The following is a 26,847-nucleotide window of genomic DNA, read 5'->3' as shown; positions in this document are numbered from 1 at the left end:
CGCCCACACCCTGTATCGGGACCCTTTCTTCCTGACTCCACGGCTGTGCTACCTCCGGTGTGTTGGGCCCCCTCTCTTTCCTTGCCTTGCTGCTGGCTCCCGGGGCTTGGGTCTTGGTTGATCCTTAGGCCCGCCCTACGACATCACCATGTTTCTCTCTAGTCCAGGCTCCTCCCTGTGCACACGAGGACCCGGTGTGCAGAGAGTGGGCAGGCTTGCCTATGGCCATGAAAGTGGGCAGCAGAGTAGATGCTAGCACCTTCTGACTTTCTGTCCTGTGCCTGCCTTCCTAGAGACCCCTTCCCTTCGGCCCTCTGTTGCCCCTTCCCACTGGCATCCCTGGCAGCCCCTGCCTCCGCCTGGGGATGTGGCCATTGGCTACCTGGGACCTCCTGACTCTAGGTACCAGAGATCCACTCAGGCTTTTCCCTCGGGGGCAGGGAGAACTTCACTTCCCGCAGCGTGCAGCCAGTGCCCAGCAGCCTTAGCTTGAGCTTATTAAAGTTCCCCAGGGGCCTCAGTTTCCTCATCTGGCAAACAGACATCAGCCCTGTCATCTTCCCACGGCTGTTGTGACAATCAGATGGAAAAACAAAGCGTGGGGCACTGCTAGGTGTTCTGCACACGTTACAGGTTATGCAAACTCGTGTCATTTGGAGGGCCTGGGAGCCCCCTCCTGGAACCAGCCCACGGCTCATCACAAGACAGTCTCAGATGGGCCAGAACACTTGGGTGCGGGAGCTGGAATGCAAGTTCAATTCCAAGTCCAACCTCTTTCAGTTCTTTTCTTCTCGGATGGAGGCTGTGATTTGAGCCCACACTTCTGCCCCCCCCCTCCTCCCCACCACACCCACTTGGCTCTTCTTCTGTCACCTCGTCACACCATGTCCTCCTCTTTGGGGCTGCTTCAGGTTCAACAGCATCTTTTCCATCCTCACACTCTGTGGTTGCCGTCTGGCCTCCCATCTGTCTGGGCCCCTTTCTGCCCCAGATGGGACCCCCAGGCCGTTGGTGCCGGCTGTGGGAGCCCAGGGCATCCCTCAGCTGAGCTCTTGCTTAGGACAGAGGTCTGAGCGGTTGCCATTTCGTTCCCGGCTGTTTCTGTGTTCAGAAGGGGGTGGGGGTCGGTGTCGCACTGCTGGTGTGGCACTTGCTCTTCTGTAGCTGCTGGCACCAGGCCCGGATGGACGTGGATTCTACCAGGTCCTATAAGAACATGGGGCGGGGTCTCTGCTTTGCAGTGGGATCTTAGCTCGGGAGCAGAAACGGAGGGCGAGGGCAGTGGCAGACTCGAGATCGAGAGCAAGGACCTTCTGGTTCCAGCTCCATCTTGCTGAGTGACCTTGGTCTTCACGTTCTGGGCCCTGACTCGCTGTCCTCATACTGTGAGGGAGAGTCAGGTGAGCCGATGTCCAGGAAGCTTCGGCGCTGGCCTCGGTGCTGCCCCTCGCAGGGGCTGGGGCCCGCCCCGCCTTGCCCCTCCACACACACTGTGCCGTCTGTGACCAGGGAAGACTAGGCGGCTGCCTGTGGGAGACAGGAGAGGGGTGCAGCCCTTCCCTCAGAGGACCCCTGGGTCATGCCAGTCGCCTTGGAGATTCCCTTCCAGCTCCGTCATCCTGGGAATGATTCCCCTCTTCATGAAAGGTTACAGAAACCATAGTGACAGGAAGAGAGTTCCCATCTGCCCGGCAGTCACCCTGGAACTGCCGCTGACCATCTGGGCGTGAGGTCAGCAGGATGTGGAAATTCCCCATTTCTCTTACTGCGTTTCTTCCCTCCAGAAGTCCAGGCCCTCCCCTGGGTGGCTCCCCTCACCTCCAGAGAGGGTCTTCTCACATCGGGCTGTTGTGTGTGGGCTCCGTTGGCCTCCTGCCCCGCAGCCTGTTTGCTCGCCCTGCCCCCGGGCGCTGCCTGCGAGGCTGGAGTTGGGAGAATAGCCTGCTTGCCCCTTCCTTGGCTTCCCTGAACCCCCTTCTGTGTCGGCTCCCCAACACTGAGTGTCATGCAGTTTGGAGGACACAGAGATGAGGTTTCAGTTCCTGTATCCCATATCCTGCTCTGTCACTTGGCCTGACATCCGGGCATCCCTAAAGGAGCATGGTTGTGCCAGCCCTGGTCTCAGAAGTATGTGGCCATCTTGGGGTGCCTGGGTGGTTCAGTCAGTTAAGCATCCGACTTCGGCTCAGGTCATGATCTCACAGCTCGTGAGTTCAAGCCCTGTGTCGGGCTCTGTGCTGACAGCTCGGAGCCTGGAGCCTGCTTCGGATGCTGTGTCTCCCTCTCTCTCTGCCCCTAACCCACTCGCATTTTGTCTCTGTCTCTCTCAAAAATAAATAAACGTTAAAAAAAAAAAAAGAAGAAGAAGAAGCATGTAGCCATCCGAGTGCTGCCGGTCGGTGGCGGGTCACAGCCAGGCTCTTGGGATGTTTTCAGTTGGCTTCTCAGGAGGCAGAGGCAGGTCACAGGCTCTCTCTGCTCTGATTAGACACTTACTGAGGCTCTATTGTGGACCACTCTGAAGATACGCTGGTAGACAAGGTGGACTTGACCCCTGCTCTCATAGAGCTCCTGGTGTACTGGGCAACCCGGATGCGGAGTAAAAAAACATACCCAAGTCATCATGGAATGTCAGCCGCGAGTTCCGTTTAGGGTGAGTGTAGAGTGGTGAGCAGGACCCAGGACACATGGGGCCACTTGTCACCAGAAGTGGCTACAAGCCTCTTCCAAGCCTTCAGTCCTCCCATATGTGAACTCTATTCAGCTCTCAATCATGGCCCACCTTCCAGGTGCCAGACCTAGGCTGGTGACAGCCTCCGGAAAGTTCTCAGTCCAATGCACAAATGCTTACACCAGTCACATACGTTATATACAGGGTGGTAAGTATTTGGCCGGAGAGGCACATGAGGAGAGTGGGGAGTGCAGAGGAAGGACTCCCCCACCATGTCTACCAACATTTTTGAGCACCTTGCTAAACACCAGTCACTGTGCTAAGTGCCTTCCCCATGCCGTCTCGTAGTTCGGGGAACGCGTTGGTGCTTTAATGTTCTGCTGTATAACCTTGACCTTTCACGTTGAAAACAAGTCCCCCCTAAACTCAGTGATGACTTTTGTGTCGGGTGTGTGGGCAGCCGTCCTTTGCGTCTGTGGGGCCCAGCAGGGCGTGGGTGCCTCTCGAAGTACATGTTCATCTTCTGTTTGTCAGTCTTTGGGGGAGGGGTCCCACTCACCAGAACTCTCTTTTTCTTTCTGGCCCATGCCATTCTGTGGTGATATGGACCCTCTGGTCAAAATGCTTATTACTTCTTGTGCTGCAAGGCAGGGGAAACAGCCCAGAAGGTACCTGATAGCTCGGCAGGTGTTACCCCACAGGCTGGAACTCGCTGTCTGGCCCTTGGGGCTGAATCTTAAATGGGAGTTTGTATGCCAGTGTAGCAGGGGGTTAATTTAACTCGCTTTCCTAGGCAAGGCTGGGTTTGCATCTTGGCTCTCATGTGCTGGCCACGTAATCCTGGCTGCGGTACTTAACCTCACAGAGCCTCCCTTATGCAATGAGGATAATTTAGCTGGTATCTTAGGGTTGGTGCACAGCTTACCTGAGATAATGTACCCGAAGCGGTGAATGCAGTGCCTGGCGAGTAGATGATTAATGAATGGGGCTGTCATTATTAGCACTTGCTCACCCTTTTCTTTCAGTGAGCCCTGTGTGGGTGCTCAAAGGGCCTTTGAGGATTCCTGCCCTGGGGGTGATGATCTTGGGAAGGAGGTTTTGGGGCCCCAAGTCCTTCTGAGGTCTCCAGTGGAGCCTGCCCTTTGGAACTCTTTCTGGGTGGCAAGCCCTTTGCAGGGCTGGAAGCTGGGTCCCCTTCTCAGCCTCGGGGCCTTTGCCCTTAACTATTCTCTCTGCCTAGAATATTCTTCCCTCAGGTAACCTGCATGGCTAGTTCCCTCACCTTCTTCGGGTCTTTGCTCAAATGCCTCCTTCTCTGTGAGGCCTTTCCTGACAACTCCACTTAAAAGTAAGTTCCCTGCCTCATACTTCCCTGCTTAATTGTTGTCCATAGATGTTTTAATCACCCCTAATACCATGTTTATCTACCTATCATCGAGCTGTCTGTCTGTCTTGACCACTAGAATGTGAGCTCCCTGAGGGATTTGTTTGTCTGTTTTATTTGCTGATAATTGCCCAGTGCCCAGACTGGTACCCAGCACAGAGTAGATGCTCAATTAATAATTGCTGAATGAATGAATGAATGAATGACTGGAAGGAAGAAAGAAGTTTCTCTGCTAAGTTCCAGAACTAGGCATCTCCAATCACTTTGCAGGGCAGTTTCCAATGAAATAAAGCAGATGAACTTACTTGAACAGATTGATGCAAAACCCTTGCTGCACAAGTAGATAGTCGTTTGATGGAAAATTTATCTGTTCACTAGAACTGCAAGGGACAGACCATACATGATATGAGACTGAAGGAAGAGGGTGACAGTGTCAATTGAGTGTATTAAATATTAGTCAGGGTTTCTCCTTCTTCTTTCTTTTAGAAAAGATAACGTACATATGAGTGAAATTTTGGATTGGATTGACTTGCTTATCCCTGAGGGCCCATTTGTTTTACCATAAAGATCACTGATTTAGGGGCGCCTGGGTGGCGCAGTCGGTTAAGCGTCCGACTTCAGCCAGGTCACGATCTCGCGGTCCGTGAGTTCGAGCCCCGCGTCAGGCTCTGGGCTAATGGCTCAGAGCCTGGAGCCTGTTTCCGATTCTGTGTCTCCCTCTCTCTCTGCCCCTCCCCCGTTCATGCTCTGTCTCTCTCTGTCCCAAAAATAAATAAACGTTGGAAAAAAAAAAATTTAAAAAAAAAAAAAAAAAGATCACTGATTTAGTGGAAGACTCTCATTTCCCCTCAGAGAGGGGAGGGGACTACCCACAATCCCACAGTGAGTTAATGGCTAGACCATTTGTTCAGTCATTAAGTGTTCACTGGACATTCACTTTATAGCTCTGCCGAGCTGGGCGCTGGGGCTGCCATAATGCAAGGTCCCTGTCCTTCTGGACCCTACCAACAGGACGTGAGCTCAGGCTTTTTGACTCCCAAGTCCCTTGCTCTTTCTTGTACTCCATGGTGGATTACTGTTCCAAATGAACCAGCTGCACAGTGAGGCTGCCCAAAGAAACTGATGCCACTCTTGGGTGTCTCTTAATAGAGACACAGCGTCCAGATCAAAGGAGGTGACTGTCTTGCTCTGCTGTGCTGTGACCAGACCAGCCTCAAGTGCTGTGTTCTTTTCTGGGTTATGGGACTGCCTTCTGGGGGCATTGGTTGACTAGGATGCCTCAGTGGCCTGGCCTGCCCCCTGATATACTGCTGTTGTCCTTACAGCCAAGTGGGCACCACGGCAGGGGTGGAGCCACCCTCATGGAAGGGAGAGGACCATACCGGATCTACGACCCTGGGGGCGGCGTGCCTCCAGGAGAGGCTTCCGCAGCTTTTGAGCGCCTAGTGGAGGAGAATTCCCGACTGAAGGAAAAAATGCAAGGGATAAAGATGTTAGGTAAAACAGACCCTGCGCTCTCCCTGCAAGCCTCCTCCCTGCAGCCTGCAATGCCAGCTGGCATATGCCCCCACCCAAGTCATCCCACTGTCCCTCCTGGCCCGGCATTGGCTCCTGTCCCACAGCTGTGTCTTTGTGCACTTCTGTAGCATGATGGCAGCATTCCCAGCCCTGATTCCCCAGCACCCCAGCACCCCAGCTCCTTCTGATGACAGGACTCGGAATACCTGAAGGACCTAGAAGGAGGCATGGAGGTGGGGGAGGAGCTAGAAGGCCCAGTTTGGGGACATGGAAACAGAATGGCCTCGTCTTCCAGAAGCACCAGAAATAGGAGAGCTGGCGTCACTGGGGCAACGAGGGCATGGTCCCCAAGTGTTGGAGCAGGGAGCTGAGCTTGGCTTGAAGCAAAGCGGGAATAGGTCCCTTGATTTCTCCTTTCCTGGCTTTTGCCCGAGCTGTCCCCATTGCCTGGAGCAAGTCCGCTTACCTCCACGTGACTGAACCAGTCATGCGAAGGATTCATTGATACCCTGTCCAGAGGAGTCTCTTTCCTCTATGCCCCTAAAACTCTTCCTTTGCTTTGCTGCCATCTTCTCTGGCCTGAGGCTTTGGGGGTGAGCTCATGTGCCTGATTTTCTAAATGCTGAATCCTTGCTTGGCAGATCTCTGCTTGGAATGGCAGCTTAGGGAAGGGGGAGTGGAGTTTCCCATTCTCCACTTGTAGGAGAAGGAAAACCGAGGCCGAGAGGGGTGGTGGTATTATCAAGGACCTCCTCCCTTCAGGCAGCCCCTGACCAGGGTGGTGTAGGCTGTGGGTAGCCGCAGGTACCATGATGGGCAGTCTGAGAGCCCCTGGCCAGGAATGGCCGGAGTGGGGCAGGAGGACGGATGGTGCCAGGAGATCAAGAGTTTGTTCTAGATTCCCCTCTACTCCATTCTCCCTGATTGTGAGGCCCCTTCTTTACCTGGCCCATTTATGCCTAGGAGCTGGAATGAGGTGTGTCACATTCGGCCCACAAGGCAACAGTGGGAATGCAGCCCAGGACCCGCAGCATCAGAAGCCACGCAAAAGCAGGCTTAGGGGCATGGGGCCGGGAGAACCGGTGCACTGAGCTGAGTAACTCCTTTGCTCCTCCTGTGCCCATCATCTCCCCAGGGGAGCTTTTGGAAGAGTCCCAGATGGAAGCATCCAGGCTGCGGCAGAAGGCCGAGGAGCTGGTCAAGGACAGCGAGCTGCTGCCACCGCCATCTCCCTCTTTGGCCTCCTTTGACCACTTGGCTGAGCTCACAGGTACCGGGGGGCCGGGGTTGTTTTCGGGCGTTCAACAGACTCCGAAGTCTTTAGACCCTTAACAGTGGTCTCCCTCCTCATTCAGAAACCCACATCTCCTCCATTTATCCTTGGGCCCCAGACCATCCTCCTAGTCATGTTTTGTCTACAGCATCCCTGAGAAGGTCAGACTTGGAAGGGACTTGAAAATAATTCTGTGTAAAAATGGCTGGTGACTCAGCACTCCTGAGGCCCTGGCAGACATTAGCGATGGATCACAACAACGCACTGCACCCGAGATGTGGCCTCAGGATCTCTATCAGCGTATTTAGTCAGCAGATATTTAACGAGCAGCTCCCGCGTGCCAGGCCTAGCATTCCAGACAGCTACTTCGGGTCACTCAGACTTGGCACATGAACCAAAAGCTCTCTGGTCTGGCCCCACTTTTTCCATTTACTGCTGGGGCCCACGGAAGAATCTGGATTTCCTGTTAGCTTGCTGCAGTGTACCTCAAATGTAAGGCATACACACTGCCTGTTAAAGGAACACGTCACCTGTGAGGGAGGGTTGTGGTCCTGTGTGTGGTCACCACGCATCCCTCAGCATGTCTCTGAGTACGGGGCAAGGTCCGGGGCAAGGGAAGAAAAGGCCCCCACACATGGGGCTCAAGTGCCTTGTGCTGCCGCCTACCTACAGTCTTGGCCTAGGCCAGTAAGCGAGCCTTCCATCGGCTGTGGTTATATTTGCTGAATGGACAAATGGAGGAGAGTGATGATCCCAGAGTCCACTGTGCTGCCGTCAGAGGGCATTTCCAGCCTCTTGTCTGTTCAGCAGTGATTTCTGAGTCCCAGCTTGGTGCCAGGCCCACGCCCTGAGTGAGAGGTGCAGCTGCTGATTGCGTGACTGTGGGCCATCTGGTGACCTTTCCAGGCCTCAGTTTCCTTCCTTCAAAATGCAGATACAGAGCTGTCATGAGAATTGGCTGAGATGACAAATATAAAAGTACTTTGTTAATTGTAAAGTGTCTCCCTTGGTATCATTGAGGCAGGTCCCGGGTAGCGAGGAGCAGTGGCCACCTTGGGATTTTCCCAGCAAGTCCAAAGAAGATAGTCTCTCTGCCCAGGTTCTGTCCCCATCATTCCAGTCATTTTCCCAGGCTACCTGGCCCTGGCAGGACCACCTCTCATTTTCCCAGACTTGGGTAGAACTCTTCTGGCTGGGGCTGTCCGCGAGGGCATGGTATCTGGGCTTTCCCCCATTTCCTGCTGCTTATCCATGTGTTCTCAATTCTCCAGGAAAGGAGGCAGATGTCCCAGCAGCCCCTGCTGACCCTGCACACCCCAGCAACAAGGCAGAGACGGTCCAAAAACCTCCATCTAGTGTAAGTTACATTTGGAGTCATGGCTGAAAGTTGCCTGGACCTCAGGTGCTCATTGGCAGATACAAGAACTTGACGAGAGAGGATTAAAGTCAAGGAACTTGGGGGCGCCTGGGTGGCGCAGTCGGTTAAGCGTCCGACTTCAGCCAGGTCACGATCTCGCGGTCCGGGGGTTCGAGCCCCGCGTCAGGCTCTGGGCTGATGGCTCAGAGCCTGGAGCCTGTTTCCGATTCTGTGTCTCCCTCTCTCTCTGCCCCTCCCCCGTTCATGCTCTGTCTCTCTCTGTCCCAAAAATAAATAAAAAAACGTTGAAAAAAAAAAAAATTTAAAGTCAAGGAACTTGGGTTCTGACTTGCTAGGTGATATTGGGCAAGTTGATCTCTGTCTCTCTGGGGGCTTGATTTCCCCATTTTCAAACGAAGGCCATGGTGAAAACTTATCAGGAAGACTCTGGTATGCACAGGGCATTCCTCTCATTTACTGAGTTGTATAATGCCAAGCATGTGTCAGCCAGGTACAGTGCTGGAAAAACAGACAGATGTGACGTGGAACTCATATTGTCACAGGGGGCTCAGAAGGTGTCTTCTCCATATTTGCCTTGAGAAGTTTTTCTTGGTATCCCAGGCCTGGAAGGGAGCCACGTGGTCATATTGTTCAGTGTCTTCATCCCACGGTTGGGGTTCAGAGAGAGAAGAGTGTTTCTGAGGAAATGGAGGTGAAAGGGAGACTTTCTAGAGCAGAGCTGAGATCCAGAGTGGGGTTCTTAGAGACCACAAGGCTCAGCTGAAGCTGAGTACAGATCCTTCCACGTATCTGCCTGTTCCTGAGATGAGGCAAGTCTGGAACAGGCTTTGGAGACCAGGTTTGGTAGCAGTCCCAGAGTTAGTTCCTGGTTGAGACGAACTATCAGCCTATCCACTGGCTGCACAACCGGTACATTCTACTCAGCATGGCCGAGAGGTGTGAGAAGTCCCGAAGTCCTTGGCCACCCAGGGATTCGGGCAAATCCTGTAAAAGTCTCTCCAAATTTGTTGATGCATCCTTGGGACTTACTGCAGATCAGACCACTCCTCTGGGATCTCTGGGACTGGGTTGGCAAGGCTGGCACAGGACCGCCTTGGTGGTGGCCATACTAAATGCTATCTGTGTTCTCTGGGCGACCAACTAGAGACACCTGGGCCTGGGAGACCGCTCTGATGCCATAGGAAGAGTGTTGGACTTGCAGTCCTTGGGTTCAGTCCCTGCTTTTGCATTAACTAACCGTATTGCTCTCCCGTTTCCTCATCTGTCAGATATAACCCTCTGAGCCCTTTGTGGGTTGCTTTGAGAAATAATGGAGTCTGTGAGAACATTTTAAAAGTGCACGGCCTTCGAAAGAGACTGCAATTGTAAAGTGCTAGCCGTTCAAGGTCACTAGTCCAACATCCCTGTTTTACAGATGAGGAAACTCGCCTCAGGGGAAAGTGACCTCAGATCACACAGTGGGGTGTGGGCAGACCTGTTGAGAATCCTCTGTGGTCTCACATGAAGTCACGTGGCTCCGCCCTGTGAGCTCAGCCTCTGCATGGAGGGGCTGCCCAGCTGAATTGCTGCTCTCAGTCTCGAGGCCCCAGCGGAGGGGTGAGGTGTCTTTCTCTCGGGCAGTCCCTAACTCCCTTTCTGTACAGGGCACCTCGTCTGAATTTGAAGTGGTCCCCGCCGAGGAGCAGAATTCTCCACCGGCGAGTGGTGGCCAAGCCAGAAACACAATGGTGAGTGGATGGCAGGTCCCCAGCACGTCCCATGTCTCTCTGTTTCAGTCACCCAGCCCTGGCGGAGAGGCATAGGATCCACTGAGATCCCTTGGGCACCCTGGAGTTACCTGGGGATACACGAGGGGCCAGGGCAAGGGGTGCTTCTCGCTCACATATGCAAATTCCTGGCTGGTGACTTCCCCGACTTGGGCCATACAGACACCCGACCATTGAGAAAGCCTGGGCACGTTGCCAGCCCTGCTGGTCTCTGCCTTGTCGGGGGGTGCCTCTACACACTATGACTCAGCTTTGGGGCCTGTGGGCTCCTAGCCTGGCTGGAGTAGAAGGGGTCGGAGAAGCCCAGAGCCGCTTAAGGCAGGTGATTTATCCTTTTGTGCAGGCCGTCTGTTCCTCCCAGGCTTCCCCTCAGGGCATACATGTATACACACACACACACACACACACACACACACACTTCTCTAACTCTGGGGTGTCTACCCAGCATACTCTTTCTATACCTTACCCTGCATGCTGCTTTTATTCCACCTATGTCCTCCTCTGCTCTCCCTTAAAATGGCAGACTTCTTGGAGAACCATGGCAAAAGGTCTGGAATATTCTTCAAAAGTCTTAAAGCCCTGTCCTTTCCTCCTTCGCCCTCCCTCTCCACTTTGAGATTTGTTTTTGGTGGTGGTAATAAGACAGTAAGTGGCCTAACTCTTCACCTTGATGTCCTGTTTCCTCAACTCACCAAGGCCTAGGGGACAGATGTTGCTCTTTAGTTCATGTTGTGTCTGTCAGTCCCCAGTGCAAGGTCCCCATCAAGTGGTCATCCAGCTTACGCTGGCATGCCTTCAGTGACAAGTGGCTCCTCACCGTATCTGGCAGGTCTGAGTAGTAGAAAGTCTCTGTATATTGTCTCCTGGGAACTTTTGCCCCCTGTCTTGCCCTATGCCTGAAGGCTCTGAGATGCTGGCTCAGGAGGTAAGACCCCGCTGCTCAGAGAGTAGTTCAGTCTGTGACCTTGGACCAGTACTTTCATCTTGTTAATAAGTTCTTCCTTAGTCCCACCATGTGCCTTTTCCGTGCCAAGCCAAGCCAAGCCAAGCCAGCCTGGGAGCTTACAGACTGGTTGGAGAAACCGGAGGGATGAAGCCATTCATGAGCCTTAAATAGAGCAGCATTCACCGCCTCAAATCCTTTGTGGGAAGAGGCAGTGGGGGAAATGAATGCAGAATTGAAGAAGCAACATTATCTCCTGTTAGAATAAGGTGCTAACAATATTATGTAGGCATACACTGAGCACCACGCTGTGGCTGTAGGGCATTTCTAGCGCTGCACAATGCAGAGACAAAGGAGTTCAGTGTGGCAGAGCACTGGATCGAGAGCCAGGAAGCCGAAGTTCAGTCCTGGCTCTGCCACTGACTTGCTGGGCAACTTCGGGCGAGTTCCTTCTCCCCATCCCATGATTTCCCAGCCTGAGCCCTGAGGTTCCCCTGTAGCTCTGATGTCCGTGACTTCCATGAACGTTTAGGGGAGGCTGCTAGAGGAGCGGAAATGTGGGCAGGGCCAGGAAGGATGAGCAGGGAGGACACTGTGGGACCGAAGCCTGGTACACGGAGGCTCAGGCAGGGGAAGGTGGGGACTTAGATACCCGGCAGGGGGGCTGGGCTCAATGCAGTGAGCTCTAAGGTGCCGATAAGGATCCTTGGGCACGGTATTGGTGTAACTGCGGCACTATCTGTGGTAAGAAAGTTCTAGACAGAGGAGAGGTGGCTTAAGAGAGAGAAAGAGACTGATTGGTTATTGAGATTCGACTGTCGTGCCCACAGTGTGTTTCATTTCTTACACACTCTACTAGATTGGGGTTCTTTGCACTATCTAGAGCAATGGTTCTTAACCTGTTTTGACTCTTGGGTCCTCTGAGAAGTTGATGAATGCTTGGACCATTCCCCAGAAGACACACATAGACATAGAAGTGGGACAGTTTTGGTCCCTGCATGGCTTCCTGGTCAGGAGTCCCCAAGCCGAAGAAGCAGTGACATGGAGCGACACCACTTTCCTGGGCTTGTAGCTTTCATAAGTCAGTTCACCTTCATAAGAACCCTATGAGATAGAAGGGAAGGAAGGAGTGTGTGTGCACTTAGGAGGTGAGGATTCTGAGACCTGGTGGACAAGTGGTTTACCCACAGGTGCTCAGCGAGGCCCGGAGTGTGGGAGGAAGGTGACTGTGCTGCTGGTAAGCCCGCCTGTGGTCTGGGAGCCCCAGGTCCTGCCCCGTGAGTCAGCCCCAGACAGGGAACCTGTGTAACTAGAGAATTTCCCTGGGCTAGCTGGGATCAGAGGGGAAACTGAGTCATGAGGCACGGGGAAGCAGAGGGAGAATGGTCGGCGGTGCCTACTCAGCCCCCGGTGAAGAGTGGTCAGTGTCCCTTCCCTCCCGCCAGGAGTTGGGCCCCCTGCCCCACGAGGACACCAACCTGATGCTGCACCTGCAGCGCCTGGAGACCACCCTGAGCGTGTGTGCCGAGGAGCCAGACCATAGCCAGCTCTTCACCCACCTGGGTCGCATGGCCCTCGAGTTCAACCGGCTGGCGTCCAAGGTGCACAAGAATGAGCAGCGCACCTCCATCCTCCAGGTGAGGCCAGCAGGTGGGAGGGCTGCCGGGGACGGCAGGTGTGCCTCCCCCCTCCCCCCCCCCTCCAGCTCTTCTCAGGGATCCAGGGGTACCACGGGCATGTCTAAGGGCAATGTTGGGGGCTGACTCTGGGCTTACTGTTCAGGGTAGTGAGCAAAGTGAGGAAGTTGTGGGAAGGCAGGAGGAAGAGGAAGGAAATTGGAAAATGTGGGTGGGCAATGCAAATTTCATGGTTGGGGATACCCTCGGGGCGTGGATGTGGGCAGGTCAGCAGCAGCCCTGCCTCTGGTCTTCACATGTGGGGTGGGGGGAAGGAACAGAGGCCAGCCTGTATATGTAATTGTCCCTGCCCCCTATGGTGGTAACATCATTACCCCCACTTCACGGGTGGGGGTGCAGCCCTGGAGAGGTGATTATTTTGCCTAAGGTCACCCACTTAGTGAGCGATACGGTTGATTCAAACCTCAATCTGTTCTTTTCTAAATCCCATGCTCTTAACCATCATCCGAACCTGCCTCCCCACCGGGGAGTCTTTCTTTCCCAACCTTCCCTGTGCCGTGGGAGTGAAGTCAGCTTTCCTTCCTAGGCCAGGCTAGGCCTTGGAATAGAATGGTCCTGGTTCCAGTAGTGACTTCTTTTTTGCTGTATGACCGTGGACAGGTCACTTGCCCTCTCTGTGCCACACTGTCCCTATCAGTACCATGGAGTGGGGAATGCCTTCCTCGTGGGATGGCTGTATTAATGAAGCACCCAGAGCAGCCTCAAACATGGCAAGTGGTCACTGTTGGAATTTCATGGTGATTGATCATCCGTACTGGGCAGGGGATCTTAGCCTCAGGGACCTTGGATAGGGAAGGATTCACAGATGGCAAAACTGGGGCTTGATGAGGATCAGAGCACCTGCCACCTTAGTGACAAGGCATAACTTGAAGTCTCCTTCCTCCTTCCTAGACCATGCCAGCCACTGGTCAGTCACTGGTCTGTGGTCTCATTCATGTCAGCAGACATTCAAGATATTCCAGTTGATGGAAGTTGGGGTGGGCGGGAGACGTCTACTGTGTGTGACCTTGGGAGGGGCTGGGTTGACAAGAGCAGGAGGGGCATCCAGTCTGGAGACAGGTGTGAGGAGAGATGTGAGGGGCAGAGGACTCCGGGGAGAGGGCAGGACTCCCATCCTACCTTGAGGGAGGGACATGTTGAAGGGAGTGACCAGAACATGCTGTGAGGGTCTGGGGGCGCCAGGCTGAGGGAGACACCCTTCTGATGGCAGGGGTTTTGGGGTGTCAAAGCTGAGCTCCGGGGAGGTAAACCTGGGGCTGTTCATGGAGTAAGATCACTCTGAGTGCCACCATTTTGGCCTTGAAATGGGGAGTGATACCAGGCCTCGTCAAAGGGGGTCCTGCCAGCCTTTGGCGTTTTTTATATAGCGAGCTCCTGTATGTGTTTCCTTCTTAGCTCTTATCATAGTTTGTAATAATTTTATCTTATTACGTGGCTTATTTACTTTGTGTTTGATTTTTTTCCCTGTTAGCATGTAAGTCTCACAAGGGGTGGAGGGCAGGTACCTTGCCTGCCATATTCGTCAGGTATCCTGGCGTTCAGCACTTAACAGGTGCTACATGTGCATTTTTAAGTGAGTGAGTGAATCACAGGACCTCACAGGAAAGCTCTGTTGGCTCCCTTTGATGGCAGCGGATGACCTTTGTGACCGCCTCTATCAGCTGTTTTGTGCTCAGGGACTGGGAGGAAACTGCCCTCTGGACTGGAAGGGTAGACAGCACGTGAATCCTTGTCCTGGCCTTCCCTTAGTGACCAGGAGCAGGATGTTTTGTTTCTGGCCAGGGCATCCTGGGTATTTGCCTAGCCTGTGGGTGGAGCCACATTGATCCAATTCCTCCTCAGTTATTCATTGATTTGTTTCTTGGTTCACTCAACAAACATTGTCACAGCCAGGTATGGTGCAAGGCGTCTGCTAGACATTGGAACAAGTCACCGTGGTTTTCCATTCTCTCGGCCTCGGATCCCTCATGTCCTACCAGCTTCCGTTTCCAGGCTGTCTCCTCCATACAGCCTTCCCAGGTCTCCCCTGTGTTAGTCAGAAAGGGCTAGGTATTGCTGTGGAAACAAAACAGCTCTGAAATCTCCTCGGCTGACATACAGTTTCCCTCCGATTCCATGTGGCAGGGGCTAGTTTCTGCTCCTCGGTTTACTCAGAGGCCCAGGCTGACAGAGCCCCCACCATCTCGTGCGCTCTGGTGTATAAGGCAGCCACAGCCACAGGAGAGACCAAAGAATTGGGCCTGAGCCAGCCCAGAAGTGGACACAGGGCGCTGCCACTCACTTTCATTGGCCACAAGTAATCACATGGTCACAGACAGCCCGGGACAAGGACATGGAAGGGAGCAGGTGGAATGCAGTGAATACCACTGGTCCCCGCCCCCCCAGCACCCTCCGCACATCCGGGAGACACCAGTTGAGGGTCTGCCACGTGGAGCACAGTCCCAGCAGCGATTCTCAGCAGCTGTGCAACCTCATGCAAATTATTTCACCTGCGATGACTCACTTTTAAAACAGAGCCAGGTGACTTACGCAGCTTTGGGGAAGCGGCGAGGCCCCGAGGAGGCAGCGAGTGCAGGAGCACCTAGCCATGGACGTGGCACGTACTAGGTGCTCACTGAGTATTTGCTGAAAGTGGGTAACTTTGTACCGACGTGGGGTATCACGTCACTGGTCGGCACTTCCCTGCCCTCCCCGTCTGCGGGGCCCTAAGTCCGGCTGCCCATCTTCCATGCCGCCCACCCCCCCCCCCGCACTGCTTCGAACAGGAGGCCTCATATATCAGCACATGACTGGCAGGTCACAGGGCACTTGCACCCTGGCGGTCTTGTTTGTCCTCAGAGCAGCCCTGTAAAGGAGGCAGAGAAGGAATAGTTGTCCCCATCCGGAGAGGAGGGAACTGTGTCTCAGCAGTGACGCAAGCCTGAGCCACACCTGAGAAATTGCTGAGGTCTTGGCTGAATGCCCTGTTTTCCAACTTACCATTGGACAGCACTGGAAGCCTCTTACATTCTCCAGATTGACTGAGCTCATGGGCCTCCTAGGACTCAGCCCTTCCCCTGTTCATTCGTTCACTTGGCCATTCAGTCATTCAGTCGTGCATTCCTTTAGCAGAGTTTAGTGTTGACCGTGCTAAGTGCTGAGCTGGGCTGGGGTCCTGGGAGGGGGTCCCAGCCCTCTGGGAGCCCGCAGACTCGCGGGCAGAGTCGGGGGTGGATGTTAAGGAAACAATGACACGAGTGGTTCTTTGGCCGTAATTGTCACAAGCACCAAGGGTGACCAAGGATAATAATGGAGGTGACCTAACTCACCCGAGATTGGGAGTCGGGGAGGACTTCTCTGAGGAAGTGATGTTCAGACTAAGACCTGAAGCAGGAGTAGAAGGGATCCGGGGAGAAGGCTGTGGGGCAGGAGTGTTCTCTGCTGTAGGAACAGCAGTGCAGGAGGAGGAGGGATGGAGCTCTCTGCCCAGGAAGACCAGAAGGACCTGTGGCCGCTTCTTGGTCAGGCATCCCCATGGCTGGCTCCGGAGGGAGAGGATGCATAGAGGAGCCTGCATGGGCCTAGCACCTGGGTTCTCAGCTGTCCTGAGACAGATTGGGTGAGGCCATGCAAAGGGGGTAACGTGTTGGGACCTGGCATGGCTCTGTCCTCCATCATCAAGCTGCATTTAGGGTCCAACCCTTCCCTCACCTTGCCCCCATCTACCTCTCTGCCTTGCAGACCCTGTGTGAGCAGCTTCGGAAGGAGAATGAGGCCCTGAAGGCCAAGCTGGACAAGGGCCTGGAGCAGCGGGATCAGGCTGCCGAGAGGCTGCGGTAAGTCCAGACTCCTCCGGAGTGAGGACTCAGGTGGGCAGGAAGAGAGGGATAGTACATGGCACCGATTTCTGGGCTGAAGGCTGAGGGCTCTGAGGCTTTGGATGTCAGGTCTCTTGGTCCTTTTCCTTGGGTACCTTGGTGTTTCCTCTCTGGCCCTTTTAGTACCGTTATAAAATGCCTTGAGAGTTTCAGAAGAGGGTCTGTACAAATCGCACTCCTTCCTTGGGAACTTGCCCCCTTAGCTTGTTGTTAGCAACTGCCAGTCTGCTGTGGGGAGAGGACTCAGGACTTTGCTGCCCTCTGCTGGCCACCGCCATGTCCTGCTGTTTTCCTGCCAACAGTCAGGGGTCCCTCATTTGCCTCCTGGTCTCAGACTTCACCGTGCCTCAGGATCACTGAGGGTCAGGGAAGGCATTACAGCTTCACTCTCCCACCCCTCCCTCCTCAGCTGAGATTCTGATTCAGTGGATGTGAAGCCGACCTAGGCATTTTCCCAAGGGCTTCTGTGATTATGGTGTAGGTAGACCCAGGACTACAGTTGAGAAACACTGCTCTTGATTGTCCGAGTGTGAAGAGCCCTTTGAGGTTATGCAGGTCAGACCCCTCATGGTGCAGAGGGAGACTGAGGCCCAGAGAGAGTCATATGTAACCACTGAGCCGTTGTGCCATTTTGAGGCAGCATATATTTATTTACTTCTGGATGGCCAAACAGTTGGGAGTTTTAGAGCCGTAATGACTCTATCCATGGATCCGAAACCCCAGGTCGGAGGAATGACTCGTGACTAGAAAGCAAGAGTGCAAGTCCCTGCTGTGTGACCTTGGGAAAGCCACTTTACTTTTCTCTCTCTCTTTTTTCTTTCTTCTGTTATTACGTGGAAACTTAGCCGGCAAATAGAACGTAAAGAAATATTTTTCCTACTTCAGTCATACCTGAATCCATATCACCACGTTTATTATGTCCTATATCACCTACCTTATTGATTTAAGAATTTGCTTCAATTTGAATAATGGTTTTGCTTAAAATGATGATAAAGAAAAGTTGCACTGGAGTTCATGGAAAACACCATTACCTTTAATAAATAGAAGACAACCCTAACAATAAATACAACGAACACGGAAGGGTGTTGGGTGTTAGTAAGTCCTGGCAGAGTGCCGCCACCCACTGAAAGCTCTGAGCCTGAAGCCTGCCCTTGTCCTGTGAACAAGGGAGACTGGCAAGTCCTGGAGGAGTGCTCAAGACCTGTCGGCACCAGCTGAGACTGTTCCCATGCTCTACACAAGAAATTTGAAGATGATTGGAAAGGGTGTAACTTCCTCACTAGAGTGCGGTCAGAGTTATTTGATGCAGGTTTGGACACATCCTGGAGTTCTCCTGTTTGCCGACCTCCCACAGTTGGGAAACCCTGCTGTTGATTGACGATCAGAGACTTCCAGAGAAGCCCACATTGCCAGCAAAGTGGCTTAAGGATGCCTTCTTTTGTTCTATCCAAGGGAAGGTTTCAGGGTCCTCCCTTCTTCCCCAGAACTCAGCTGTAGTAGTAGGTGATGAGTAGTAGGTCTGAGAACCCCAGGCTTCTTAACACAGGGCCGGCAACGTGACCTCTCTGTTTGCCTCCGACCCAGGGAGGAAAACATGGAGCTCAAGAGGTTGTTGATGAGCTGCGGCAAAGAGGATACCTGTGGGCAGCCGGGCTTCCCAAAGATGGAAGGCGCAGGCAAGAAGGGGGTGGCCGGACAGCAGCAGGTACGTGGTCACAGACTCCTTCCACAGCATCTGGGATCGCCACTGTCTAGCCTCCATTGCCCCCTGCAGTGAGCTCACCACTTCCTGCAGTAGCCCGTTCTACTGTTACAGGGTTCCCGTTAGATGGCTTTTCCTTAGCTGGGCCTGACAGTCCACCTGTCCCGGAGTTTCCACTTCTTAGCCCTCCTTCTGCCTTTAGCCACACGGAACATCCCATTCCCTGGGACACACGGGCTGCTGGCCATGACCGTGGCCTCGTGGCCCCCACCGGCCTTCTCTCCAGGCTGCGTAGTTTCATTTCCTTCCGCCACGGCTCATAGAAGGTGGTACTGAGTCCTTCGCTCAGTTTGGGCACATTCCCTAAACACGTTCCAGTTTGTGAAGGTCTCTTGTGGGTGGGTCTCAAAAGTCAGTGTAACATCTCAGATATTCCTGGCAGAATTAGGGTGTTGGGTTGAGAAGGCCCATCAGGGGACTCTGTTAAGCTCCTGGGATTCCTTCCTAGAGCCTCTGACCTGGACAGAAGTGGGGTTAGCTGACATTGCCATGGCCCGGCGCCCCTTCCCACCGCGGCTCTCAGCTGTGCCTCACGCCCAGTTCCCGAGCAGAAGCTGAATCTCTTCCCTTGCCCAGTGTGTACCTTTCCCTTGGTGTGGCGCTGAGTCCCAACTTTTTACTGACACGTTTCCCCTTTTTACTAGGGTTTAATGGCTGCGTGGCAGGATTTGACATTTTTAACAAACCCACACCTATGTAAAGGCAGTAATTATCCTAATAACTTAATTCCTCACTACTATGTGGCAATGTAGCATTTACCTGGGGCTTGCAAATCCATCATCCTGTTTGGATCTCCACTCTACACGTATGCTAGGCAGGGCCGGGACTATTACTGCATGACACAGCGGTGGTAGGAGGTGTGGAGAGGTCATGTGACTTCCTGTCATCAAGATCCCTGCATCACCTGCTATCAGGCATACAGAGGGGTGCCTCGGGGTGCCTCAGGGAAATGCGCTGATAAATGGCATTCTGAATTCCAGCCCAGGGAGCCCCTCCCTTCCTCCATTTAGCCCTCAGGGCAGAGCCTGCTTGGCCGTCCCCTGTGGAAGTGACTTGTGAAGCCCCCTGATCCCCCCCCCCCCCGTGGGTTCCCTGAGCCACCAGGGGTGTGGGATTCCCTGGGGAGGCCTCTTCGCTTTCCCAAGCCCTTTAATGTTGGCTCATCTAACTTGACCCCCCAGAGGCCCAGCCCTTCTTACCACCCTGCCGGGGACGAAGGCCCCATGGGAGGCATGCGTTCCGGGCTGCGGTGGAGCCCGTGCCCTGGAGCTGGCTCCACCTCGTGCCAGCACGGCCACCGTGACTGAGTGACATAAACCAACGATCTGGCCTCAGTTTCTTCTTCTGTAAAATGGAGGCTGTGACACCTACCTCGGAGGATGGCGGGAGGGTTCAGGGTGATACCTATAAAGTAGGTGTGGCGCTGGGCACATGGTAAACAGTGAAACTAGCTGTTGCTTTTCTTTTTTTTTCTTTTTTTTTTTTTTCAGCGTTTATTTATTTTTGGGACAGAGAGAGACAGAGCATGAACAGGGGAGGGGCAGAGAGAGAGGGAGACACAGAATCGGAAACAGGCTCCAGGCTCTGAGCCATCAGCCCAGAGCCTGACACGGGGCTCGAACCCCCGGACCGCGAGATCGTGACCTGGCTGAAGTCGGACGCTTAACCGACTGCGCCACCCAGGCGCCCCTAGCTGTTGCTTTTAATGGTAGCTTTGGTGCCAGCAGCCAGGTGGGCTGATTCTTCTCTTCTTCTTCTTCTTTTTTTTAAAGTTTATTTATTTATTTTGAGAGAGGGGCAGAGAGAGAAGGAGAGAGAGAATCCCTAACAGGCTCCACACCAGCAGCTCCAAGCCTGAGAACTCACCAACCATGAGATCATGACCTGAGCCGAAACTGAGTCGGGACGCCTAACGGACTGAGCCACCCAGGCGCCCCCGACTCTTCTCTTCTTTGTGGAGGTTGATTGTGTGCCCCCCAGGAGACCCTGTCCCCTCTTCCTCCTTGTCCTGTGAGGACACAGCAGGCTTTCAGGGGCAGGCCCATCTTTTGCCTTTCTTAAAGGTGATGGTCCTTGGAGGGCTCCCCCAGCCCACTGCCCTTCCTCCCCAGGTCTGTGGTGTGCTGGCAGGCAATCGCCTGCAGGGGGCACCTGAGCCTCACTAGTCCTGCATTCAGGGACCGGCCCCGCCCCCACGAGCCTGGAAGGCAGGGGATAGAGAGAATGTGGGCAGCGACCCCAGGACAAATGCTGACAAGCCCATGGGTGTCAGAGATTGGGGCCTGCAGAGCCCATCTGGCTTGATCTCCCTTGTACCAAGGCCCAGAGAAGGTGTGGGTCTTGGCCTCATGCAGGGCCTTGGAGGTAGACCCAATACTCCACTGCTGGACTCCTAAGCTCATTCTCTTTCACCTCCACATTTCCTGTTTAAACAAAATTTTTTTTAACTTCTAGAGAACTTTAGATTTACAAAAAACCAATTGCAAAAGTAGTCCGGACGATCCCCCGTATCTCCTTATCAAGTTACATAACCACGGTTCAATGACCAAAACTCAAAAACAAACAGCACTATTAACTAAACTACAGACTTTGTTCAGATTTCACCAGTTTCTCGCTCATATCCTCTTTCTTACTTTCTGTGCTGGCGCTGGGAGTCCAGGATCCCACGCCGCACTTGGGTGTCACAGTCCTTAGTTTCCTCCAGTCTGTGACAGTTCCCAGCTGCACCTTGTGTTTCGCGCTTCTGACTTGTGCTGGCCAGTTATTTTGTAACATGTGCCTCAGTATGGGTTTAACTGATGTTTTCTCGTGATCGGATTGAGATGTGGATTTGCGCAAGGTTCCCCAGGAGTGACACCATGCCCTTCGTGGTGCATCATGTCAAGGATACATGATGTCAGTGTATCTTACTACTGTCAACACTGATTGCTTGGCTGAGGGGGCGTGTGTTGGTTTTTCCATAATAAAGGGGCTAATTTTCCCTTTGTAGTTAATAAATCCTTTTTTTAAATAATTTTTTTAAGTTTTTATTTATTTTGAGAGAGAGAGAGAGAGAGCACGAGCCAGGGTGGGGCAGAGAGAGAGAGAGAGAGAGAGAGATTGAGAGAAAGAGAAAATCCCAAGCAGGCTCTGCAGAATCAGCACAGAGCCTGACATGGGGCTGGAACCCATGAAACTGTGAGATCATGACCTGAGCCAAAATCAAAAGATGGACACTTAACCGACTGAGCCACCCAGGTGCCCCAACAAAGACTTATTTTTGAGGAGAAACTTTAAGTCTGTGCAAATGTCCTGTTTCTTTTTACACTTCTCACTAATTTTCGTATCCATTGGTGGATCTCACCTGCCACGATCATTATGACGATAGTGTTCTCACAGAGATTTTGAATTTCTCTCATTCCCTCTATACTCAGTAATTGGAATTCTTCTGTAAGGAAGAGTTGCCCCTTCTCCCCCACTTATCTGTTTATTCAGCTGTTCCTTTCTACCAGTGTGGACTCAGGGCATTTATTTTATTCTTTGGGCTATGATCCAGTTCTGTCGCGATGTATATTTTTGTTCAAATCGCTCCAGCTTTGGCCACAAGAAGCTCTTTCGAGTTGTCTCTTTTGCCCGTTAGACACGCCCTTCTTCATGTAATTATTATCGAGCACTTTCTTACTTTCTGGCACAAGATAACTCCAAGCTCTCCTTATATTTTCCCTGCCCCGGGAATGAACCACTTCTCTAAGGAACCCTATTTCTTTTTGTTAGAGAATGGCATTTAGAAACCAAGATCTGGGCCCTGGGTGTGCTCGTTGCCACTGGAGTGTCATGTCATGGCTTTAGGCTTTCTCAGAGGACAGAGCTAGGAAACACACGCACAGGTACTAATCACACATACACATACGTCTTTATTTCTGTATCTTTCTAAAAAAGGTCTTTAAGCAAACATTTTGTAAAATGTTTAAAAAATCTATAACTCTTGCCTTCCAGGTCAGAAGATGTTTAGTTGATGTGTGTTGGGGAAGAAGAGGGGAGGGAAGTCGGCAGTGTCTTAGAGATAGAGTCTGAGCAGGGGAAGAAGTGGCCATGGCAGGGGAGCAGAGGGCAGGAGGGCAGGGGAGGAGGGGAGGAGGAATAATGATCTCAGCAGACTTTCCCAAGCAGGCGTAGTCATGGCTGGGATATGTAGCGGTGTCCTGGCCAGTGAGGGGATTAGAAATGTGGGAGACCCAGGGCTGGGTCCCTGGGTAGAGGCCTTTAAGGACCGCTGAGTGAGTGACAGAATTGTTCTCTGAGGCTTTGCTGAAGGCCCCTCCATGTTTCTCCCCAGGCTTGTGTGACAGCAGGTAAGATCCCAGAGGTCGGGGCCTTGGGTGCAGCCGAGAAGAAGGTGAAAATGCTGGAGCAGCAGCGCACAGAGGTAGGTGGCTAGAGGGGGTGGGGGTGGCCAAGGGAGACCCTCCTTCCCTCCCCGGACTGTCGGAGCAAAGGCCCTCCCTGGCCCCCTGTCTGGTCTCAGATCACCATGGTGAGTTGCTGTGGTGACCACTGAACCATTGGCCACGGGAGAGACCTGCTGCCCTGTCCTGGGCTTGTGTTTCTTGATGAGTTCCCCTGGCCGCAGGGGTCACTCTGCAGACGTGGCATTTGGGGCATGGCCTAAAATTGTTGGCGGGGGGACAGTGTAGCAGGCTTCCCTGGTAAGCCCCGGATGGTGAAAGGAGGTTGTGATAAGGTAGGGAAGTTGCAGCATCAGGAAGGGGGAGCACGGGGTTCCTCTGTCACCCTTGTAGCTGGTTCAGGGAGGGACTGTCACAGAAGGAGAGGATGCGACGCTTTATAGCACTGCTTCGAACCGGCTGGAAGTCTCCAAAATTGAGGCTATGCCCTTGTGTCCCATGCATGTTCCTCCTCCATCCCCGACCCCAGGCTGGTATTTCCAGGCTGGAGGCGGAGCCAAATTCCTGTCTGTTCTTTTAGCCTCTCCACTCCACACAGCCCGGGTTCTTCTCCAGATTCCTGGGCCTTGCTGCCCTCCCTGGGCCTCCAGCACATTTGAAAGTCAGGCCTCCATTAGTCTTTTTCTTATGTGCCTAGCAATTTTAGTTTTCTTTTTCTGTCGCTGTAAGGTATTTGCTCTGATTACAAAAGTAATGTGACACTCATTCGAAAAATACTGAGAACCCCACCACCTAAAGATGCCCCCAGTTGGCAACAGTCCTAAGTTCTATTCTGTACTTATCAATTTATAATCTGTTTTTAAAAATAAACGGGAAAATGGGGCGCCTGGGTGGCTCAGTCGATTAAGCGTCCAACTTCGGCTCAGGTCATGATCTCGCGTTCCGTGAGTTCGAGCCCCGTGTCAGGCTCTGTGCTGACAGCTCAGAGCCTGGAGCCTGCTTCAGATTCTGTGTCCCCCTCTCTCTCTGCCCCTCCCCTGCTTGCACTCTGTTTCTGTCTCTCTCTCTCTCTCTCTCAAAAATAAATAAACATGAGAAATTTTTTAAAAAGCAGAAAAATTAGGGGTGCCTGGGTGGCTCAGTCGGTCAAGCCTCCGACTTTGGCTCAGGTCGTGATCTCGCGGTCTGTGAGTTCGAGCCCCGCATCGGGCTCTGTGCTGACAGCTCAGAGCCTGGAGCCTGACTCAGATTCTGTGTCTCCCTCCCTTTCTGCCCCTCCCGGCTCACGCTCTGTCTCTCTCTGTCTCTCAATAATAAATAAACGTTAAAAAAATTTTTTTTTTAAGCAGAAAAATTATATCCTATATACTGCATCGCAGATTGCTGTTTTTCCTTTCTCCTTTAAAATTAACTGTATCTTTGAGGGTATTTATTTTTGTGTAAAACATACATTTCTTCGATTCTGAGTACTCTTTATCATGTTACTGTGTCTGAAATTGGGATACCTTTTCCCATTGTTTTTTGTATTTAATGATGTAGGATTGTTTTTCTTCCCTGAGGAGTTTTTCTGTCGTGTGTGGCAAATAATTTAGGGTCGTCTTAGAAACGAGGCAGTGTATTAGTGGCCTGATTTTCTTACCAGCTGCACAGCACCTTGTTTTTAGTTTGTGCTAGACTTTTCCTTTCTTTTTTTTTTTAATATATGAAATTTATTGTCAAATTGGTTTCCATACAACACCCAGTGCTCATGCCAAAAGATGCCCTCCTTAATGCCCATCACCCACCCTCCCCTCCCTCCCACCCCCCATCTGTGCTAGACTTTTCTTAACCCACCTCCTCTGCATAGGTGGTCCTCTAGAGTTTGCTGTGAGACAGACATTTCTGAGGCAGCCAGCCTTGTGCTTACGCACTTGCACACTTGTGCAAGGGCATCTTTAGGTTTCATTTTCAGAGAGAGATGCCAGGTGAAGGAAAACGAGAATGTGATGCTTGAGTACGTAGTCCCAGGTTGCACATGTGTTCCGTAATTGTACCCCCAAATTATATAATGCTCCTTTGCTGTTAGTCTTGCTTTCCTGGCAAGGATAAAACATGGCAGTTGATAAAAGTTCCTCCTTAAGGAACACTGAATTTCCAAGAAGAGAGGGTTTCAGGCAGCGTCCGTGGCCACTGTCCTCCCTCACACACTGCTGGTCTGCATGCAGTTGTCCCTCTTTGTACCTTCGCTGCCTATCTCTTGCTAACCCCAGTCTCTCCCCACAGCTGCTCGAAGTGAACAAGCAGTGGGACCAGCATTTCCGGTCCATGAAGCAGCAGTACGAGCAGAAGGTACTGGGGGGTTATGGGAACCCAGGGCTGTGAACCCCAGGCTCCCGGCTGTGCTGTCGGAGCATCCCCGGTCTTCTGCCTGCTGCTTCCTTCTCAGGAGCTTTGAACCTTGGAGGTTCACCCCTTCCCTCACGCACTATCCCCCCTCTCGCCTTTGAACCCAGATCACCGAGCTGCGCCAGAAGCTGGCGGACCTACAGAAGCAGGTGACTGACCTGGAGGCTGAGCGGGAGCAGAAGCAGCGTGACTTTGACCGGAAGCTCCTCCTGGCCAAGTCCAAGATTGAAATGGAGGAGGCAAGTCGACTGCCGGTCCCTGCGGCTCCAGCTTGGGAGGCCGCTCTCCCACCTCATTAGCCGAGAATTCTGTGAAGTGAATGGGCGGGGCGGAGGGCTGGAGTTGGGAGACCTGGGGGCTCCGTCTCTGCCTCTAGTGCTCAGGGCTATGTGGCCACAGGCAGAAGCACTTTCCTCCCCTGTACCCCCGTTTCCCATCTGAAAAGTGAGGAGATTGGATTAGCTGTTGCTTTCCGTATTTTCTTGCTTTCATGCAGAAGAGCTTTTTTTTTAAAGTTTATTTATTTTGAGAGAATGTCGGGGAGGGGCAGAGAGCGAGGGAGAGGGAGAGAGAGAATCCCAAGCAGGGTCTGCACCGCCAGCAAAGAGCCCAATACGGGGCTCGAACCCACGAACCATGAAGTCATGACCCGAGCCGAAGTCTGCCGCTTAGCAGACCGAGCCACCCAGGCGCCCGCGCGCAGAAGAGCTTTTTGTTCACTTAAAATCTCACGGACCAGGGAACCGTACAGGGAAGCGCAATGCAAGAGACACAGAGGCTGCTCTGGAACACTTGACGGGGCTGGGCCGCTGCTGACTGTTTAGAGTAGTGATGGCTGTTTGGGGGTGGGGCAGCTAAAACATTAGGCAGGGACTTCCTTTCTTCACGCATCGAGCGACTACTCAACAGTGTGCACCTGGCATTGTGCTGGGCACAGAGGCTCAGCGGCAAACAGCCCAGTCCTGCCCTTGGTGGGAAAGAAACACTAAACAGCTCATCACAGAAGCAAATAAGTAGAAGTGTGTTAAAGTACCACAGGAGGAGTTAGAAGGATCAGGGAGAGGGCAGAAAGGGAGACCAGGAGAAATAGTATCTGGCCTGTCAGTGTGCGACTGACAGCAGCCAAGGCACTCCAGGATCCCGGGACAGCTTAAAGAGGAAAGGCCATTTGACCCCCAGACTCTCAGAAGATAGTATCTGTATTACGGTGTCTTCCCGTTTGTGGGGACTGGGCACACGCTGCTTTGCCTGGCTTAAAAATGGACGTTTTCAACACGAATTGCATTTCAGAGTTCCCTCCGTCAGCATGTGACACCCAGGGGCTTTATCTGAGGGGTCATCCTGCCTCAGTGACCACCCCTTGCCTTGAAGGTCTGTGTTAGGAAGGATGCTGCCCGTCTTTTCTCCAAGTGCAGTCACGTCGGTGACTGGCAGCCAGACCCCTGGCTCTCTGGTCCCTTCCCCTAGCTCCCATCAGGAGGCAAAATAAGTCCCTGGCATGGGACAGTCCCCCATTAGCAGGGGGGAGGTGGGGTGTCGTAAGACAAAGCATGGCCCTGTGATAAGGACACGTGGTGATAGAGGCCATGCTAATCCTGGAGCCTCTTACGTAGGAATCCAGAACACCTCCCCCGAGGTCTGCCCAAGGCTGCCCTCCCCAATCTCTGGCTGACCTCCCCTATTTGAAACACTTCCTTTGACTTGCGAAGGCAGAGGGAGCACTGGAATTAGGAGACCTGGGTTCTGGCCCCAGCTCGCTGTGTGTGGCCTTCGGTGAGTCCCCTCCCTTCTCTGGACATTCGTTTCCCATCACGTGAAAGGGCTAAGA

At 52.9% G+C, this 26,847-nt stretch overlaps 1 protein-coding gene across 5 annotated transcripts in view; it reads left to right on the top strand.

Annotated features, from left to right (window-relative positions):
* TNIP1 (TNFAIP3 interacting protein 1) overlaps positions 1-26,847 on the top strand; it is a 53,329-nt gene that overhangs the window by 16,772 nt on the left and 9,710 nt on the right. For 3 of the 5 annotated variants that reach the window (XM_086697012.1, XM_086697081.1, XM_025924410.2), the window contains exons 2-11: positions 5,381-5,552; positions 6,709-6,843; positions 8,118-8,203; positions 9,868-9,951; positions 12,379-12,570; positions 16,351-16,445; positions 18,072-18,192; positions 22,565-22,654; positions 24,897-24,962; positions 25,127-25,258. In XM_086697012.1, coding sequence (XP_086553138.1) covers positions 5,417-5,552; positions 6,709-6,843; positions 8,118-8,203; positions 9,868-9,951; positions 12,379-12,570; positions 16,351-16,445; positions 18,072-18,192; positions 22,565-22,654; positions 24,897-24,962; positions 25,127-25,258 — 1,137 coding nt within the window. In that variant the 5' untranslated portion in view covers positions 5,381-5,416. Of the gene's footprint in view, positions 1-3,927; positions 4,020-5,380; positions 5,553-6,708; positions 6,844-8,117; positions 8,204-9,867; positions 9,952-12,378; positions 12,571-16,350; positions 16,446-18,071; positions 18,193-22,564; positions 22,655-24,896; positions 24,963-25,126; positions 25,259-26,847 lie in introns of all 5 variants that reach the window. The other 2 variants (XM_086696955.1, XM_025924413.2) reach the window with 2 other exon arrangements.

This window comes from Puma concolor, chromosome A1 (assembly GCF_028749965.1).
Source record: "Puma concolor isolate L17-30 chromosome A1, mPumCon1.1.hap2, whole genome shotgun sequence".
In the NCBI taxonomy this organism is placed as follows: domain Eukaryota; kingdom Metazoa; phylum Chordata; class Mammalia; order Carnivora; family Felidae; genus Puma; species Puma concolor.
This window is presented reverse-complemented; position numbering and strand designations above follow the sequence as displayed.